This window comes from Puntigrus tetrazona, chromosome 3 (genome assembly GCF_018831695.1).
Source record: "Puntigrus tetrazona isolate hp1 chromosome 3, ASM1883169v1, whole genome shotgun sequence".
Classification (NCBI taxonomy): domain Eukaryota; kingdom Metazoa; phylum Chordata; class Actinopteri; order Cypriniformes; family Cyprinidae; genus Puntigrus; species Puntigrus tetrazona.
In genome coordinates this window covers 10,763,405-10,783,014 of record NC_056701.1, presented here as the reverse complement: position 1 = coordinate 10,783,014, position 19,610 = coordinate 10,763,405, and the positions used below count along the sequence as shown (strand labels likewise).

The 19,610-nt window shown below is 40.5% G+C and overlaps 2 protein-coding genes and 2 non-coding genes across 4 annotated transcripts in view; 3 read left to right on the top strand and 1 right to left on the bottom strand.

Moving 5' to 3' along the window:
- The first annotated feature begins 423 nt into the window (after positions 1-423).
- Positions 424-4,105, top strand: rpl3 (ribosomal protein L3). The gene is made up of 9 exons (XM_043235522.1): positions 424-549; positions 1,279-1,471; positions 1,687-1,855; positions 2,186-2,321; positions 2,576-2,762; positions 2,977-3,137; positions 3,213-3,314; positions 3,405-3,620; positions 3,991-4,105. The coding sequence occupies exons 1-9, from the start codon at positions 547-549 to the stop codon at positions 4,033-4,035; spliced, it is 1,212 nt and encodes a 403-aa protein (XP_043091457.1). The 5' UTR covers positions 424-546; the 3' UTR covers positions 4,036-4,105.
- On the top strand, positions 2,819-2,913 carry LOC122342196. The gene has a single exon (XR_006250542.1). It is a non-coding gene; the product is annotated as a small nucleolar RNA U83B (small nucleolar RNA).
- On the top strand, positions 3,780-3,914 carry LOC122342195. Its single transcript, XR_006250541.1, has one exon. It is a non-coding gene; the product is annotated as a small nucleolar RNA SNORA54 (small nucleolar RNA).
- A 9,512-nt stretch (positions 4,106-13,617) lies between the features above and the next one.
- The window catches only part of cacng2a (calcium channel, voltage-dependent, gamma subunit 2a), a 58,071-nt gene continuing 52,078 nt past the window's right edge, over positions 13,618-19,610 (bottom strand). Inside the window, exons 3-4 of the mRNA XM_043225671.1 lie at positions 19,024-19,164; positions 13,618-15,715 (exon numbers count right to left, since the gene is read on the bottom strand). Of these exons, the coding sequence (XP_043081606.1) occupies positions 15,171-15,715; positions 19,024-19,164 (686 nt within the window). The 3' untranslated portion in view covers positions 13,618-15,170. The remainder of the gene's footprint in view (positions 15,716-19,023; positions 19,165-19,610) is intronic.

Genomic DNA, 19,610 nt, shown 5'->3' with positions numbered 1-19,610 from the left:
GGTGAATGTAAATTTGAGGGAGAAGTAAGCTGTTTTTTTGTTTATTTTATATAATCACATTTGTGTCATGATTCATTTGTTTATATATATATTATAGCTTGCTAGAAAGTTAGGAAACATTTAAATATCAACGTGCATATTTCTTATTCTTGGTTTTGGTGGTCTACATTTTATGACGTATTTGAACTCGCATGGTATACGCCGATTTAGTGCACGGACGTCATTTGTTATAATAGCAGAAAAAAGTGCAAAGAAACTAAACACTGAGATTAAAATGACTTGCTTGGCTACAAACGTATATACAACATAAAACATGTCTTAAAACAGGAAGAAAATTCACGGCGCCAGCGGAAAATGTCATATTTAACATGTGGCTTCTACTACATGTGGAGTAGAGCGCGTTACTGGCCCGTAGAGGGCGACGCCACTGGAGGATCGTTACGTACGAGAAACGTATGCAGTGACGCACACGCGTCGAACGCAAGTCTTCCTTTAAAAGGAAGCGCCGCCTGTCCTTCGCTCTCTTTCAATCGGACCGGGGACGATATGGTGAGTGAGCAGCTCTCGTTCGCAATCCATCCTAAATCAAAGTCATCCGTTTGATTTCAGACGCGTTCTATTCTGTACATCATATACAGAAGCTTAACGAATGTTTTGTAGAGGTTATGCGCGGTAACCGCGGCTCCTGGGTGTTTTACACATGGTGTGTGTGTTTGACCGTGGGGGAAAATGGCAGCGCTCTGCTTGCGGAATCTTAAAACAAAAATATACTACAAAATGCGTGTCTGAAAGCCCAAAGATGAAAGCCAGATTATGAAACATTCTTTCTGTCAAATAGTGTATTTTTCTACATTTCCATTCGTGTTACTTTAGGTGTTTAGTGCGCCTCCCTTTTTAGGGCCTATTGATTTGGTCGTATTTTAACTAACGTGTGGTAAAGCAAGGGAATCTTGGGCACTAGATAAATGAATAGTCGCTGTTTTCTTATGCTCTCATGTACTCCCATGTGGTTATCCGTTTAAAGTATCGTCATCTTGTTAATCGATTAAATTTTTTTTTTTTTATTCGTGCATGTGAACGTTTTATGTGCAAGTCATAATTTTGCGTCCTAGATTGGAGTAACGTTAGTGTGTAAGGACGTTTTTAGCATGCTAGATGTTTTAGAAATGACAACTTTTAAATCTTATGTAGTTTTAAAGTTACAAAGATGTAAGTTTCCCCACAATGTTAAACGTTGCTATAGAAGAGCCATGTTCTAACTCGGCGTTTTCTTTGTAGTCTCACCGTAAATTTTCGGCCCCACGCCACGGCTCTCTGGGCTTCCTGCCCCGCAAGAGGTGCAAACGCCATCGTGGCAAGGTGAAGAGTTTCCCTAAAGATGATCCCAGCAAGCCTGTTCACCTGACTGCTTTCCTTGGCTACAAGGCTGGCATGACCCACATTGTCCGTGAGGTCGACAGACCCGGCTCAAGTAAGTTAAAGCGTTCAGTTTTACCGCACGTAATGTGAAATCTATTCTGCAGTAGGTTGTCTGCCGGTGATGAGAGCCTCGACGGGCGGACATATTTGGGCCTTGAGCCCTTGCTGAATGTCGAATTCTGAGCAGTTTAATAGCCTGAATTTCTAGTTGTAAACCTGAAGTTAAGTTCGTAGTTGTGGTGACTTATTTCAATTTTTTTCTTCTAGAGGTCAACAAAAAAGAGGTGGTCGAGGCAGTGACTATTGTGGAGGCTCCTCCCATGATTGTAGTGGGTGTTATTGGATACGTTATGACCCCTCGTGGCCTGCGCTCCATCAAGACCATCTTTGCTGAGCACATTAGTGATGAGTGCAAGCGTCGCTTCTATAAGAACTGGTAAGAATTGGCTTTTGATCACTGTTTTAGGTTTAGTCTGGAGCAGATGGTTGCTGGCCAGATTAAACATGGTCATGTTTTTCTGAGCCAGTCTAATGTGTCGGTGTGGTGCAGCTCCGCTCAGGTGCCTAGTGCCCTGATGAGCTCCGGGCTCCTCTGGCCGGTGGAAAGGGCTCCTTAGAAGCCGTGCCATGAGCCGAAATGACCTAGTGCTGTCAACGCCCCCCCCCATCTACCATGAGGATGGGCAAGCAGCCATGCCCAGTCTCCTTCCACTGGCCCGCTGGGCTATGAAGGAACTGTGCCAACTTTTCTCTGTGCCGTGCTCAGGTACAAGTCCAAGAAGAAGGCCTTTACCAAGTACTGCAAGAGGTGGCAAGATGAAGAGGGCAAGAAGCAGCTGGAGAAAGACTTTGCCACCATGAAGAAGTACTGCCAGGTCATTCGCATCATTGCTCACACACAGGTAAGCGCAAAAGCTGTGGCACACAGTAAATTTTTATTTTAAGGGAAGATCATGGTTCAACCGTTTAATGCCCCACTAATCTTGCACGGTCTGTTCCACATGTTTATTACAAACACTTTATTTAACTTGGCATTGTGCAAATTTTGTACTCTTTAATCAGAAATTTGGGTTCTAAGAATTGTGCATTTCTAATGAGTTTCTTTTTTTTTTTTTTTTTTTTAAATGGAGCTTTACTAAAATCCTGTCTTCTGTAGATGCGCCTGCTGCCCCTCCGACAGAAGAAGTCTCACTTGATGGAGATTCAGCTGAATGGAGGCTCCATTGCCGATAAGGTTGACTGGGCTAGAGAGAAGCTTGAGCAGCCTATTCCTATTGCCACAGTCTTCGGCCAGGACGAGATGATTGACGTTATTGGTGTTACCAAGGGTCATGGATACAAGGGTAGGTGGATGGCTTTTGCTCAACACACTCCTGTGAGTTTTGATTTCATAGTCATTGTGCTTCTATGATGATTGTCATGGATTAATCGCGTCAGGCATGGCGCCCGAAACTCATGAGGATGATCTCCATGCTGCCTTCCTTCTGAAAGTACACTAGCTGAGTTAAGCAGATGAGCTTCTAAGACCACTTGCTAATCGAACAAATGTTTTTGTAGGTGTGACAAGCCGCTGGCACACAAAGAAGCTGCCCCGTAAGACCCATCGTGGTCTGCGTAAGGTGGCCTGTATTGGAGCCTGGCATCCTGCCCGTGTGGCTTTCTCTGTGGCTCGTGCCGGTCAGAAAGGCTACCATCACCGCACTGAGATCAACAAGAAGGTGAGACCTCAGAATTACACCCAGGCTTTCCTGTAGGATCAAGTATAGTTTCTTACAAGGTTTTGTTCTTCTTAGATCTACAAGCTTGGTGTAGGCTATCACACCAAGGATGGAAAAGTAGTTAAGAACAATGCTTCTACGGATTATGATCTGTCCAACAAGAGCATCAACCCCCTGGTGAGTGTGCAGATGTCTGCCTTGTGGGCTTCTCAGTTACTCAAGGTTTTTTTACTTGTTGTTAAAATGGTTTTAACTTCTGCCTTTTAGGGTGGGTTTGTGCATTATGGTGAGGTGACCAATGACTTCCTGATGCTGAAAGGCTGTGTGGTTGGAACGAAAAAGAGGGTTTTGACCTTGCGCAAGTCTCTCCTGGTCCAGACCAGCCGCCGTGCTCTGGAGAAGATCGACCTCAAATTCATCGACACCACCTCCAAGTTTGGTCATGGACGTTTCCAGACCGTCGAGGAAAAGAAAAGCTTCATGGTGAGGGCATGACTGCAGTGGTCATAAAGTTTATAATTTGAGGACCCAAAATTAGACTAGGGGCCCCAAGAGGTCACCATGAGTTGAGCTGCCCCAAGGCATTGTGGGTTCTACCCTTAACTTTGTACCACATCCATGCCCTTGGCCCCCCTCGGATCAGTGCACTGATCGTAACCTGTTTCAGCCTGTCCATCTGAGATTTGGGTTCCATTCCAGTGCAAGAGTAAAGCTCAGTGAGGCAGGGGAGTGGTACCCCTCTTGTGCTTTCTCCCTGTTCACTCTCTGATGACACTTGTGAAATCAGTTAAACTGATATACACAAAGGTAGGAGCTGAATCAGCTGGTAACCAATCTTTTCTTGTGTTAACAGGGACCCCTCAAGAAAGACCGCCTTGCCAAGGAGGAGCTGTCATAATTTTATTCTGCTCTGTTGGGTGTTATGCAGTACTGCAGAGTTGTTTAATAAAAATCGACATTGAACGGTCTCCGGATTTGAGTTCTTGATTTTTATTGTAGTGGTTATCAACCTTTGTTCATCTCCTGTGTTGTGGTTTAAGACTTGATCCACAAGTTGAGCAGCTAATGCAAATCAGTTGGGGGGGGTTTCTCATTTTTAAGTTGGGTATTGTGTAGCTTGTACACTTCCTTGAAGAAAAATGTCTTGGTGTAATGCTTTTAATCATGAAGTGTGCATGTGGAGAACTAGGCCATTCAGATTGTGAAGTGCGCCATAAAGTTGTGATCTAGATGTGTCTGTTTAAAACTAGTCAAATTGTGAGATGTATGACCTCTGTGAAAGGTTGCTCTAGGAAAGCAATGCTGCCGGAAGCAGATCAATGGCAACCTTGTGGATCCCCTGACTCAGCAAAAATCCTGGCCTTCAGGTGCTTGGTCGATAATGAATTCTGTACATACCTTTTAATTAGTATTGTACTTTCACAAGGCTCCTCTAGAGGACAAAAGTAGATTAAGAACACTTGGGGAAGTCCACTCTAATCTAGGCTTAATCAACTTTTTTTTTTTTTTTTTTTTTTTTTTTCCTCAACCTTTTCATATTTGACAAGCATGTGTCTATAATTTGCTGATTCCCTTCACAAAGAGCTCAGTAACTTTGCAGCAGCTTCATTGTAATGACTGAGGGCAGTGTCAGGGATTCTACTTTACCCTGTCATGTTCATCGGTCAATCCACAACACCCCACAGCGCTCGTGCCCAGATGTCCATCCCAAAGAAACAGCTGGCTCTCCCCGCTCCCTCTGGCCTCCCGCTCCATCCCACCATTACATCATAGGTGGAAGAGGGCTGCTGAAGACTTTCGACGCAACCTCGTGCTCTGCCTGTTCTCCTTGTGTAAATTTTGCTATAGCAATCTCAAACAATGGTTAAAGCTTGTAATGCCTCGGTTTTGTCCTTGAAAACAGAGCATCCCTCTGAGCTTTTGGGGCGTCAAGTTCGAATTGAGGCTTTTGTTTAGGACAGTCCGAAGGGAGCTCACCTAATTAAGACTGTCCTCACTGACTCGTTGCGAAACTGCTTCCCCATCATTTCACAGCGTAATAAGAACCCTGGAAGCTCTTTACACAATGTTTAGGCCTTTCTTCCTCCTCACATGGTAGATATTCTGCTCTCTCGGCAAGAATTGCTTCACCCACCACCCTTCTGGCAATATTCATAAGGAATTATCAAAATCTATTTTTTAAATTAGCCTAGACCTTTGAGTGTTGTCATCACTTTTCTCTTTTTGGTCATTAGTCTTTTTGTGCTTTTTTTACTTAGAATTTAACAGACCGCTTCATCCCAGATTCAGTGAGAGATTGAGGAGTGGAGAAGACTTCTAAATGACTTTTGATGATAAATTGGGCAACTTTAGTAAATGGTCAACCTGGTGAGACAGCCCAAGACAGATAAAAAATATCTAGACAGAAATTTGTTCTCGTTTATGGCAACGTTGCCTAAAGTTACCCAGTGTATCATCAGCCTAACACGCATGAATCGGCCTAGATTTCAGCAAGAAAAAAACAAGGTGTCCAGGCATGCCTGATAGACATACTAACTTATTTGCTTTGGTGATTGGTCAAAGAGTGAATCAGCATGAAAATGCTATTAAAAAAATATATATATTTTTGTGTGAGCTATCCTTTTAATAGTGTTACAACACACATAGCACAGTGTGAAGATACTTGCCAGTTTTAAGAATTAATTTGACCAATTAGAATTTTAGCCAGTCTTCTTATGACCAGTCTTGAAGATAAAAAAATTTAATAATACTTTTTTGAATAAGACTAGTCCTAGTTTAGTTAAGCTTTTACTTACCCTATGCACTTTAAATGTTTAAAATTATACAATATTTCAGTTATTAAAACAATATTGTGGCAATTTTCTATTAATAGTTTTTAATATTTAAGAGTTTATCAAGCAGTAGAAATTATATTAGTTATACCAGTTTGTTTTTATTATGATATATATATATATATATATATATATATATATATATATATATATATATATAGTGTTATTACAGTAAAAATATTAATTGATAGAAACCCTATTGTGAGAGAAGGGCAGATGTCTTTCTGTTACTATAATGCCCTTTTTGGGAGGTATAATAATGGAGTGTGCAATAAAAGAGAAGCGCAGGGATGAAAGGGCCAAAGCGGTATGTCATTGTGGCCGAAGGGCGAGTCTGTGTTGGTCTCCTCTCTGCGCTGTGCACTTACGTAAGGAGCTCTGGCAGGGCATACAGCTATTCCCCACACTGTCCTATCTTCTGCTCTCCACCCCTCCTCCTCTTTCCCTCTCATGTCATAACTACCCTTCATTACATTGTTTATGCTCTTTAAATGTGCTGTTTACCCTCAGTTAGCGCACTCAATGATACCATTGCTCTGTGTGATTCATGGACAAGGATATGTTATAGCTTGTTTTTTTTGTAAATATTAAAATTAATGTACGAGTACATATTTAAAAATGTTTGTCCTTGGTTATGTTGTTTTACATGGCAGGAGGATATATACTTCTAATATAGTTCCACTTCTGCTAGTAGTGTTCTCTATCTATCTATCTATCTATCTATCTATCTATCTATCTATCTATCTATCTATCTATCTATAATATTATAGTTATTTATTATACTTATTTATTATTTGGTTAACTCTTATTTTCTGTGTACTATTTTTATGTCATAAAAAAGAAAAAAGAAAATTCTAGTAATATTCAAATTGCCTGCTTGTTTCCATTGTGTAAGGTGGCAGTTTCTATATTTATTTCTATTTATATACTGTAATTATTATTTTTTCTATAGTTAATGGCCTGCATTAAAACCCACACAGTAGGTGAGAGTGTATCTTCGGGTTTAGGATTGTAGAATATAATTCACAAGCATCGGTTTTATGTTCTGAAGACGACGCGGTAGAGACAGCGGAGAGTCCTTGGCTAGCGTCTGCCTGACTGCAGCCCTGATGCTCAAGTGCTGCACCGTGGAATCAGTATTCTGAGCTGGTTCCTATGGACACAGCATTCTTAAAGCCAGCAGCAGCAGCAGCACCAGACTCCTGAGCAGAAGACAGGCCCACGAGCTCTCACCTAACCACTAGAGGGCGAGCCACCAGAGTCTGCCTGCATGTGGAGAGGGACTCAGGAAAACGGTTGGTCATCGCGCTGAGCAATGGGTGATAAAGCTACTAATTAGCCACGGGCTGTTCATCTGCTCCATTTATGTGAGTGAGAGAGCTGAATTTGTTGATGTTGTGTCATAATTTACATTCATTACATTGCCAAAGTTTCTTTTAGCACATGAGTAGTCCCTCATTAGCTCAGACAGCCAGTTCAGTTGTGGTTAGCATTTATACTTTACGGGTTTCATCCGAAATAGTTTGCATTAGTCTGCACATGGGTTCATTTTTTTAAACTATAAACAAAAACTCTTCTAAACAAGAAGAGGATTGATTACGATTTCGAGTTTGATTGTATTTATAATAATAATAATTAATAATATTTAGGTTAGGTTTAATATTAAGTGCAGACCTTGAGCCAAAAACTCATCACCAAACACCAATGACTTGCACACTATATGGACAAAAGTATTCAGACACCCTCTTCTTTAGAGCAGAAAATTGTTTCCAACTCTGTTGCAGTTTTGAAGTGTCTAATTAATAAAATTACTAGGATCAGGACTTTCTGAAGACCAGTCAAGTTCTTCCACGCTGACTGAATCAATCATTTCTTTTTAACTTTGCCTTATACACACTGGCATTGTCATGTTAGAATCGAAAAGGGTCCTGTCCACACTGTTGCTATAAAATGAGAGGCACACAATTCCCTAGAATATCGTTATATGCTGAAACAATGAGATTTGTGGTCAAAATGTTCATTAGAAGGGGTGTCCCAATACCTTTGGCAATATATTGTATATTATACAACTTAAAATGTAATCTGGCCCAATGGAAAAAAAAGACAAGCTAAAATATTTTTTCAATTAAATAAAAGTAAAGTTATTTTTTAGTTTGGCACTAAACACATTTCAACCAGGGCATCATTTTTCAAAATCTGAAGGAATTGTAGTTGTGGCTATAACATAGAGTGGTTTACAAAATATCCAGGGTACTTAAAAAACACACCTTTATTATTTTGTGAAAAATGCAGTGATTAAAATTAGCGAACGGCTAAGAAAGATCTGAGGGTTACAGCAGTCATAAATTAATATGATATGTACAGTCCCCTGCTTTAAATGACTTCTGACCTTGGTCCACTCCTCTTCTACTCGTTTCCACAGTGTGGTGGGTTTCTTAGCCAAAACTTTCTCACCAAGGATTTTCCATAAATGTTTGATTGGGTTTAGATCAGGAGTATGGGCCAGGCATTTTGTTGTTGCAGTGTTTTCATTTTCATGTTTTGCTGTGTGATGGGGCATTGTCCTGTGTTAAATTTGCTGGCTGGTTGGGTGATGAACGCAGGGAAGGAACTGCATGTTGCTGCTGGAGCCTTTGATAAACTTCTGCAATCACTCTGCTATTGGCCTTCATCTGGAGGGTTTCAGTCACTTTAGAACAGCTCACCTTCTTGAAAAGTCAGTGATAACTAGAAAGCTAGGCTGCCAGTTAAATAGGGATTTTCATATAATTTACCAAAATTGGAACGAAATGCCAGATTGACACCAATAACTGGGAGGTATGTAAAAGTGTTCTCTTCTATTGCCGTTAAAATAACTTCAAATAAGGCAGTGACCCCAAAAATTAGGGGGTTTTGATCTCTGACCATATGCATTATTTTACTTAATATACAGTATCTCCATACAGCTTTAAATAAACAAAGGTTTAATTACAGTTCAAGGCAGTACACTACTCTTTTTCCCGTTTCAGTATTTGAGTCTTATTTTAGTCTAAACTTTACCTGACCTGGGTGAACTCAGATCCCAGCTGAGCAGCACAAGCTTGAGATACCCCCCAAAAAACAGAGCCAGCACAGCTCTGTGTCGTGTCTCATCCCTGACTGTTTAAAAGGATGATAAAGATACACCGAATTTTAGGCTTGTCGGACAGTTGGCTTTGTGGTCTGGGCTTATATAAGTGTGGTCAGGGGCTGGAGACACAAAGGCAGCAGCTGTGGGATTGTGCCTTTAGTATTCCCAGCCAGAAGGGGACAGCATGTTCCTCGGGTCTCTGAGAAACCAACCACACACACAGTCTCTCTCTCTCTCTTTTTCTCTCTCTCTTTTGTGCTCACTCTCCACTCTGATCACACAGCACTGCAGAGAGACACACAAGGCACGTTTGATCACCACAACAGGAGAGAGAGAGAGGGAGAGGGAGAGAGAAACGGATACGCGTGGATAGACATACAGAGTGATGGGGAATAAGAATGGAGAGAGAGAGAGAGAGAGAGAAGAGACAGAGCGAGGTGTCAAATGAAGAGGTAGCAGGAAAGAGAAGGCTGGAGATGGGTAGACAGACACTGACAGGTACACAGCGAGGGGCTAATACCTAACATCATGTCTCACAGCAAGATGCAGATATTGACACTCCGGGTAAGAAAAAGAGAGACGGATCCAAAAGGAGAGAACCAATGCAAAGACAATACTTGAAGATTTGAACCTCATTTATACTAACAGTTATTTTGTTGCTAGAGGTCACAAGGTCATTGTTGTTACTAGCTGGTGGGCTGCATAACTGGCCATAGCGTTTGATAACCAAAAATGAAACTTGCTGCTGAGAAAAATAGGATATTAACATTTTGCTGAAAACAAAGAATTGTATTTAAACTGTAGCAGATCAAGTCTTTTACTAGTTGAACAATTATTATTTTACCATTAAAAATCAATCAGGGTGATGACAGATTCTGACATGGGTTTTATATGTGGGCAGACTAATCATATAAAACAGTTTAATGCTTTTGAAGGGATAGTCTGGCCAAAAATCTAATTCTGCCATCCTTTTACTTGCCATCTTGTTGTTTCCCACTGATTTAAATTGTATTTTGTGTCTATACAATGAAAGTCAACAGGAACCAAAGCTGTTTCCAGCGTTCGACAAAATGTCTTTTGTGTTCAACAGAACAAAAACTCATACAGGTTTGGGACAACATGAGGATGACAGAATTTTACGAAGAAAAACAACTCCTGGTCACTGTAATTCACTATAACTGTAAACCGAGCTTTAAGTCGCACATTTTTGAATATTTTATGGAATATCTCTCCTTCCTTTTAATGCTGTTTTTAAGTATTAGCCACAGAAGGAGATTGTTGGAGAGGGATATGTAGGCCTCCCTGTATGCCTTCAGCCTGGTGCCAATGTCCACACACATACACTCTTGATATCACTGCAAGCCCTGCATTCAGATCACTGCCTGCGTCTCTGCATTACTGCATTTTGGCCTCTTGTTTGGTATACATATTTTGATTGTGAATAAAACCCAGAGGAAATGTTACTGTTATTTTATTATTATTAAATCTTTATTTTTTGTCAATTTTCCAAATTTCTACACAGTTGTTCAGGGGACTAATAAAAATGAGAAATGTCTTAATTTAATAAGGTAATTTGGCTTAATTTTTTAATCTTACTACTTTTTTTTTCACTGAAATTGGAAAAACAGTAGCAATACACAAGAGCTTGATGTGAGAACTTGTCATATTAATATTAACAGAAAATTGTTTCCAGCCCCACTTCCAGTTCTGCATTTTCAAGTGCACAAGGGAGTTTTGTTATAGGAATATTGTAGCAAGTAGGAAAAGTCAAAGTGCTATGATCTAAACTTGATCTTCTTCGTGGCCCGGAGATACACGCCAAATTGAGAAACTAACAGAATGCATAGTCGATATAAGAAACTGGATGATGAGTAAATTCTGAAAAAAAACTAAGGTGCTAATTATTGGACCTAAAAACCCCACATGTAAGAATCTAGAACACTGTCTAACTCTTTATGGATGCTCTGTTAATTCTTCTTCATCAGTTGGGAACCTAAGTGTGCTGACAGCAATCATTCCTTTGAAAACCATGTTTCTAGCATCTGTAAAACTGTGTTTTTCCATCTTACAAATATATCCAATTTACGACCTTTGCACTCTCGACGTCAAATGCAGAAATTTTAATTGATGCGTAATTCATGACCTTGAGGTTAGATTATTTTAATGCTTTATTGGGTGGTTTTTCTGCACGCTTGATAAACAAACTTCAGCTGGTCCAAAATGCAGCAGTTAGAATCCTTACTTGAACTAGGAAGTATGACCATATTAGCCCGGTTCTGTCAACACTGCACTGGCTCCCTATGAAACATCGCATAGATTTTAAAATCTTGTTAATTAAAGACACATCTTTTTAACCTAGCCTACAAATAACACACTAATACGCTTCTATTATTGAAATCCGTTGAAGGATTGTTAGGTTGCATTAATAAGAACAGCAGGAACTGGGAGCATTCCTCATAAGGCACAATATACTCATGACATCGTAAAAAGAATGGCATCTACACTAATATTAGTCTGTTTCTTTCTCATTCTGTTTCTCAGCTTGTATCCAGATCAGATGGTGGATCACAATACAAACACACAAGTCCTTTACACAATCTGACATAGCTGCATTTAAAATTAAACTGGAAATTAGGTGCTGGGTGTCCGGCCAGCGTTGTCTGGCTCCAGTTGAGCCTGGTTTCACCCAAGGTTTTTTTCCTCCATTCTGTATGGATGGGGTTTTCATTCCTTGCCGCTGTCGCCTATGGCTTGTTTAGTTAGGGCACTTATTTTCTAGCACTTATCGTCGATTTGATTACAGAGACCGTCTCTGCATTTAATAAAAAATTCAATTTCATCATTATAACATCCCTATCATTGTATTCTCCTATCTGATACCGTTCAGTGCTTTGATACAATCTGCATTGTTAAAAGCGACATATAAATAAAAGTGATTGATTGATTGATCTGCAAAAGGTCAAAAAGTAAATATGTTGCGCATAATTGTGTGTTATTTTGTTTTTCAGTGTAATTTTACACATTTGTAATTATTTCGAACGCAAATGACGAGTGTTTTATTACTGTCTGCGTGTGCAAATGGAAAGATTCAGCTTTTCAGCTTACAAACATGACAAGTTATCACATTTAAATCAACAAGAAGCGAGTTTTGCTACTGTTTTATCTTCATACTATTGGCCCCCCGGCCCCCAAATAAAAACTAAAATCTGTCTCAATACAAAAGCACAGATAAATCTGAGCAGATTCGGCAAACGTGCCACTTCTGTATGTGAGAGACAGCGGCTCATTTAGAGGAAACTAAAGAGTGAGTGTGTTCATTCATCAGCCGGTAATCTTGATCTCGGGAACGAAGAGGCTATTACCTGATGATTGATTTGTCTGTTTAAATCTGTTGTTTTTTTTTCCATTTTCCACAATATTGTAATGAGGAGAGAGGGAGCTGGGGGGTAGAATTTGATTTGCCGGATGAGAAGAATGGGAAAGTTGATGCAAGAGACACCGGAATGTGATGAAGGAGAAAAAGGACAGAGCGAGTGATGAATGTGTAACGGAGACGAGGATAGATGTAAAAGAGAGCGAGAGGAAAAGAAAGGAGCGAGAGCGATAGATGGGGGAGGGGGTGTAGTATGCAAGTAGATGATTCACGGAGGGAGGGGAAAATGAGAGATTGTGCAGGGGAGGCAAATTAAGGACAAGCATGTTGGCCCAACAAGATGGAGGGAGATGGATGAGGGAATACATGGAGTGGGAGAATGAGGGAAGCATTTTAATTCAGAGAACTGAAAAAGGCATAAAACACTGCTTGCGTGCGGTTGTAATTTCGCACTCTCTCTGCCTCCTTGGTGGAGGGAAAACTCACAAAATGGCTGTCGCTTATAGACGGCGGGTCAGATTTCAGCATATATTAAGAAGGCACGAATCCAATATGTATAGCAGCAAGAAAATTCATTCCTCACAGGAAAGCTTGTTGTCTAGACTGACATATTGTCTTATTGAGCATGAATCCATGCTTATGTGAACTAATTCCGAAAGTAAAACCCAAGCCCTCTGCTGCTCTCTGAAGCGATTCTGTCCTACGTGTGTAAATCCGAACCTGTTACGCCAAGGTCTTCGGCAGTGAAAGTGATGCTTTTAGCACGCCGGAACGCTTGAGTAGGTCACGTGTTTTATTACAAACCTGTATTCTGTTTCTCTGGAACGTGGCACACTTTTCCTCCATGCGCATCTTTTTTTTCCCCTCCGTTTTTCTGGGTTCGCTCCATCGGAGCAAAGCAAAACATGCCGAATCATTCACACTCATTATTAGCGCAACAGATACATTACATACTTAAGAGAGCGTTTCCCACATATAGATGAGCCTGGAACAGATGAGTAATTACGTGGCCTGTTACTTCACTTCCCTACTGTTACTTACTCACGTCTGACTCATTTGGAAAGCCTCGTGTTCGGCTCACAACACGGCCTGCTTTCCTGCTGGTTTGAGTGGCGCTCGAGACTTCGTCAGGTGCGTGAGGGTTTGCAAACACAGAGAAGCATCGAGTTTGTTCCCCCTTGGGTTTGTCTGTTTATTCATCAGGACTTGATGCATCCAAGTTTAGGATCATTCTGTTTTGGCACCTTTAGATTTCATTTCAAAGAAAACGACACATTTAAAATGAATCCAAAGAAATACGAAATGACTAAGGCGTGTGATTCTGAGAAAAAAAAAAAGAAATAAGTAAAAGAAATACACATGGATACAAAGAAACAACTCAGAATTTAAAAAGCAGTTTTGTCATAATTCCTTTGCTTGGTTAATCACCAAAGTATATTATTATAATGATTAATTATAATAATAATATAATTAATAATAATAAAAACCAAAACAGAAAGAGTACACAAAACATTAATATTTAACTTTTTTAACATTGCTTTTCCCTTTATAATTATCATTATCCTTTAAAACTTAAGTTTCAAGAGCAGGTTTGCTGTAAATTTATAGCATGCATTTAATCTTTGTATTCGTGAGTCACTTAGCTTCGTTTCTCATAATATTTCGTACTTTATTCGCCTTGCGTTCTTGCAAGTATTTATTAAGAGTTCAGCATCCTCTTCTTTTCCTCCCCCCTCCTCCTTCCTTTTTTTCGTCTTGGCAGTCGTTTCTGGAGTCTTTCAGCGAACTCTGACCCCTTTTTGTCGCCCGTGCCAGCGAAGGGGTTTGCGTTTGTTTTTCTGTCGTTCGCTCCCATGACGACCGAATGCGAGAGTAGAGAAAAAAAAGGAAGCAAACAGGGACTGAGAAAAAGATGAGAAGGTTCTTTTAAAAGAATAGAATTTTGTCTAAGGTTGAATGTCTTTGTCAGTCTCGTGTTACAGCAGCTTTGCAGTGAAGATCCTCTGTGATTTCGTCCGTCGTCCAGCTACGGTCGCAGCTCGGGGACACAGAGTCTCTTTTCCAACAGATCATTACCCAGCAAACAGCAGTTTGACTTTTTTTGCCTCAGAAAAGTCTTGATTATTATGTTAATTTATTTATAAAATTTATATATACATATATATATATATATACTATATGTATATATATTGTACCTTTTGTAAGAGATTGCAGACCGGGCTATTTCTTATTGAATACCTTACTGCAGTGGTTCACAGTTTTTTTTTGTTTTGTTTTTTTAGTTTTTTTTTTTTAATGCAAATAACAAATGAGCAAATAAATAAATATGATGAATATAAGGGAGAGGGGAAAAGACTTATGAGGGAGCAGTAGCTTGTTGATCCATGTAGACCGATGGGTGGTGAAATGTTTCCTTAATAAAAACATGTCAAATCAATGCCACAAGCTACAGCTCCCATGTCGCGGGCCGAAAGTGCCCCTCTGCATATCTCTTATAGCCTCTCTCCATTTCAGACCAGCCTCATTTTGTCAATGGCAAATGGCAAAATCATGCATACATGTGTAATCTTTGATCGAAACGTAAAAATCCTCCCGGTTCCTTCCAAATCGTGAAAACGCATGGTACATGAAGTTTGATCTTTCATATCTAGGGCCTCCGCCCCATCTCTGCCCTGCTCCCATCTCCCTTGCCCAGCTATCTATGTGGGGGAGGTTGTGCCTCATACGGGGGTGGTGCGTCGGTTGGCTGTGTTGGTGTGGGATGAGTCTTTCAGGTCCTTCTGGATGCAGTTGTGGACCTGCAGGAAGTTGTGGTCCCTCTCCGAATTGTAGGTGGCGGTGGGGGTGCCGTGGCCGCCCTTTAGGGTGTCGCCCCCGCGGGTGAGTGTGTACATGGAGATCTCGGTGGAGGGCAGAGCCCCGAAACCCTTCAAGCCCACCGGTGAGGCGTCGCGGGAGTGCGAGGGGTCTGTGGAGCGGGACGAGGAGCGGGAGCGGCGCCGGTAGCGGTACCGGTAGCTGGGGATGCGCGTGATAGCCGAGCCCTGCAGGTAATCTGCGGCCCGCGCGCCCGCCCGCAGCTCCCGGTGCCGGTCGATGAACATGTGCACGGCCAGCACGCCCACCATTTCAGCCATGATAAAGGACAAAGCACCAAAGTAGAAACTCCAGCCATATGAGTAGCTGTTCTTCTTGGAGTCGCTCTTTGAGGGATCCCCCGCATTGGCTGATATGTACACGATCATGCCAATGATGTTACTGAGGCCTGTGGGGAAGAGAGGAATTATTTTAACCCATTAGTAATGGCGAAAAAAGCTTATTCACAATCTACACTCGCTGAAAAAAGGCACAAAAGCTGTCTCTGAGGTCCCTTTCAAAAGGTACACATTTTTACCATATTTGCTCATAAAAGGTACACACTACTGAAAGTACACTATCAGAAATAAAGGCACAAAAGCTATCACTGAGGCAGTGCCTTTTGAAAAGGCACACTTTTGTACCTATTAGGTTCAAATATATACACTTTAAGGAATAATACGTACCTTTAAGGTACCAAAATGGACCCTTTAGTTACAAACATGTCCCTTTTGAAAAGGTACCACCCCAGTGTCAGCTTTTGTACCTTTAGTGTATATAGGGGCTTTCACACTGGGTAATTTTAAAAAGTCAGTTCTAGGAACTAGCCAGCAGTGTCATTCCTAAAAAGCAGTTTCTCCATTGGACCGTTTTCCTGGTTGCATTTGCACCGGTGTAGTGCCGAATTCTGACCTCGGCCAGATTTGAACCCCCTAGTACTGGTAGGTTTAGGTTTAGGTGTGGGGGAGGGGGTTAGGATTAGGCAATCAGGTAGTGATTTCAACGAGAGGGGAGATCATTTGGCAGGGAGTCAAAAATTGGCACAACACCGGCAACAGGAACTGTGAAGCAGTCGACAGCAATGTCCTTGTTCACAGCATTTACAAGCATCAACATGGAGGATGCCACGTTCAAAGCTGTTTTTGTTGTGTGGCGTGGTTTTCGTGAAAACAGAATGTAAACACACAATTTGAGCGACTGAAAGAGTGTGACAATTTTGCTAAATCTCTAATGACAACTAGCAGTGTTACATATCACCGAGGCTGAGAAAAGTGCACAACATTGCAGACGAAAGGTAAATTTCATAATCGCTGTTTTCCGTGTTCGTTGAGTAAATATTGTTCATCCAGCTTTTTAAAAATGCTGGGTGTACAGTGTTTTGTGTGTGTTAGGGCAATCAACATATACTTACGTCACTGTAGAACCTGTAGAACTGTTTTAGACCCTACTCTGAAATAGGAGGTACTTTATTTCCCCCAAATGGCTTTCTAAGAGCTAAATGCTTTTTCCTTATCCTGTGGTGCTAATAACGCCTAGTTCTAGGAACCATGGAAAAGTTTCTCCTGTGCGAAAGAGCCTTATTAGTACCTTAATGGTACATATTGGGTTAATACATCTTGAAAGGGCACCGCCACAGTGACAGCTTTTATAGCTTTTTTTCTTTCAGAGAATGTAACACATCTAGATGTGCCATTTATTAAAATTGCTTAAAGTGCTATCCTTTTGCTACAATATAAAGTCCCAGACTAAGGTTAATGGGTGCTGTGCAGTGGGTCAATGACGCATTAACTATTTGTGTTTGCAACATTTGAAAACATGCACTAAACAAACATTTGTTATTATATAATTTGTTATGATATGAGTATAAGGAAGTAACATCAGTCTTTAGCCAAAAAGTAGCCAAAGCTGGTAAGTTTGACTTTCCTTCAACAGCTATAATTTGCTGTAGTTTTAATGTTTGAGAAGTTTTACCCCTTCACATAGAAATAAACGCTCTTCACTTGACTTGATTACAGGCACAGCAACAGCAGCCATTGAGTTGCTAGACAACTACACCAGTTGAATAATTGATTCAGTTTAATTCAGAAACTCACTTAGACAATTAAACAAGAGGTATATTAAAGTTACCGTTTGTATGAATGTGTTGTTGAATAGGTCTTAAACACAAGATTATACATTAAACTACAATGTGTGTCGTAAACAGATTAAACCTCAGTGGTAAGTTTATCTTCAGAAGTTTATCTTTGATATTTAATAACTCCTGTGAACTGCACTGTTGGATGAAATGGTAATGAGAAAAAATACAACATTTAAATAATAGTTGAAAATAGACTTTCACAGCTGATACAGTTGAATAGCGAAAAGATAATTTTAGACCCTGGATGTAGCTGAGGATGACAGAACCTTACTGTCATCACTGTGCCTTACAAAATAAAGTGTAACTGCCCTCTAAATGGTAAGGTTAACACAGCCGGTTTCACAATATCCTTAACCCCTTAGCCATAAACTAAACGCTGAGTGCCTTAATTTGTCAGAGTGAGCAAGTAAATGAGGAGATCAGAGTGAAGAAGAGAGCTTATAACAGAGACTGGAGTGGGTGACCTCACAGGAACATGATCTGTGGCTCACTGCTGACTTCAGTCACACTCTGGTGGAGTTGTCTGTGACAGAGTGAAACCACCATGATGGATCACTGGGAAAGTGTGTCAGGGACACCATATTTTTAGAGTTTAATCCCAAACGGCCTCTCTAAGCCTAGCAACAGAATCAGGACCAAAGAGAGTCAGACATCGACTTGCTAACTGGCTACTGTATAGCACTGAAGCAGCTGGTTCGAAAAAGTCTAGCGCAAGACTTTGTGTCTAAGTGATACTGTGCTGATCTGGGCATTAAGGCCAAAGCAGATCTTTGTTTTACTGAATTGCACTGCTAAACAGGATTGAGGGCCCGTGTGAGAGAGTTTTGTGTCAGTTGACCAAACTCTCACTTACCCTATATTGGGTCAGCTCTGCACCTTACGAAGTTTGATCATGTGTATGTCTTCCAAAAGGTCTTTCTTTTACATTTAGTTGCAAAAGTTGGTGAATAATGGTTTCTGAAGGATCATGTGACACTAAAGTGATGATGCTAAAAATTCAGCTTTGCTATAACAAAGATAAAAATAAATTACATAAAAAATGTAAATAAAAAACAATTTTACATTGTAATAATGTTTCACAATAGTTCTGCTTTTACTAAATTGTTTGAACAATTAATGCATCTTTACAAAACATTTAGAAAATCTTGCCAAACTTGCCCAAACTTTTGAATGTTAGGGTATGTTAAAATCTAAAATGTATACAATTCAAATTATAAACATTAAAATTGTAGATAGATATAAATATAATATTAAGTTGTAATGGATAAAAAAATATTATTATTGGCAGGTGAGTAGAAATTTGCTGGCTTTACGTAGTATGCTGAAAATTGTATATTTGAGATGTGCAGGTGTTGTAGGAGTAGTAGTATGTGAGCATGATACATAATTTATTTCTAAAGAGTATGTGTGTGAAGCTTATCAGTGACATACAGGAACTCAACAAAGTCATACACTGCTCACATACCAGAATGCTTTAGTAGAATCCAGTTATTTGTATAGCAGACAAAAAAACAGGGTCTTACACGTGTATGTTTACATCGACCTTTGTATCTCTACCTTGATTCATTCCATAGACTCACCTGCAGACACAAAGAGGATTCCTGCACTGAGGATGATATTGTGACGGGACTTGTAGAACTCGCTGGCAGCTATACACAGGCCACCCATGAAGAGCAGGATGACGCTGAGGATGGGGAAGATACTAGACGCTCGTACGGCTCCTACAGATTGAGAGAGAAGGAGAAGAAGGTGGGATGAGCATAAGATGTCTTGAATTCCAGACTGCTACCTGTTGAATGAATCTGTTTAAAAGGCAGAGAGAGAGAACGAGAGAACGCACGAAGAAAGCTGTCATTTGGGTTGATTTTAGCAGCTGTTGTCCTCCGAGCACATAGAGTACAGCCAATCAACACTTTGCCAGTAGAGTAAACAGCTCCCACACCCTTTAAAACGCTTGTGGAAGAGCAATCTGAGGTCAAGAGTCTCACCAAACACTTGTGCCTAACACAAACACTTTTGTACTCCAAGACTGAGCGGGACCAGAGACGTTTACAGATGCTGCTATTCACGCGCATTAACAAAATATGTTCGTAGTGAGACTTCAACAAGAGCTGGCTTCATCCGAACCATGAAATGACAAGTGAACGTGTTAATGAATGTTTTTAGG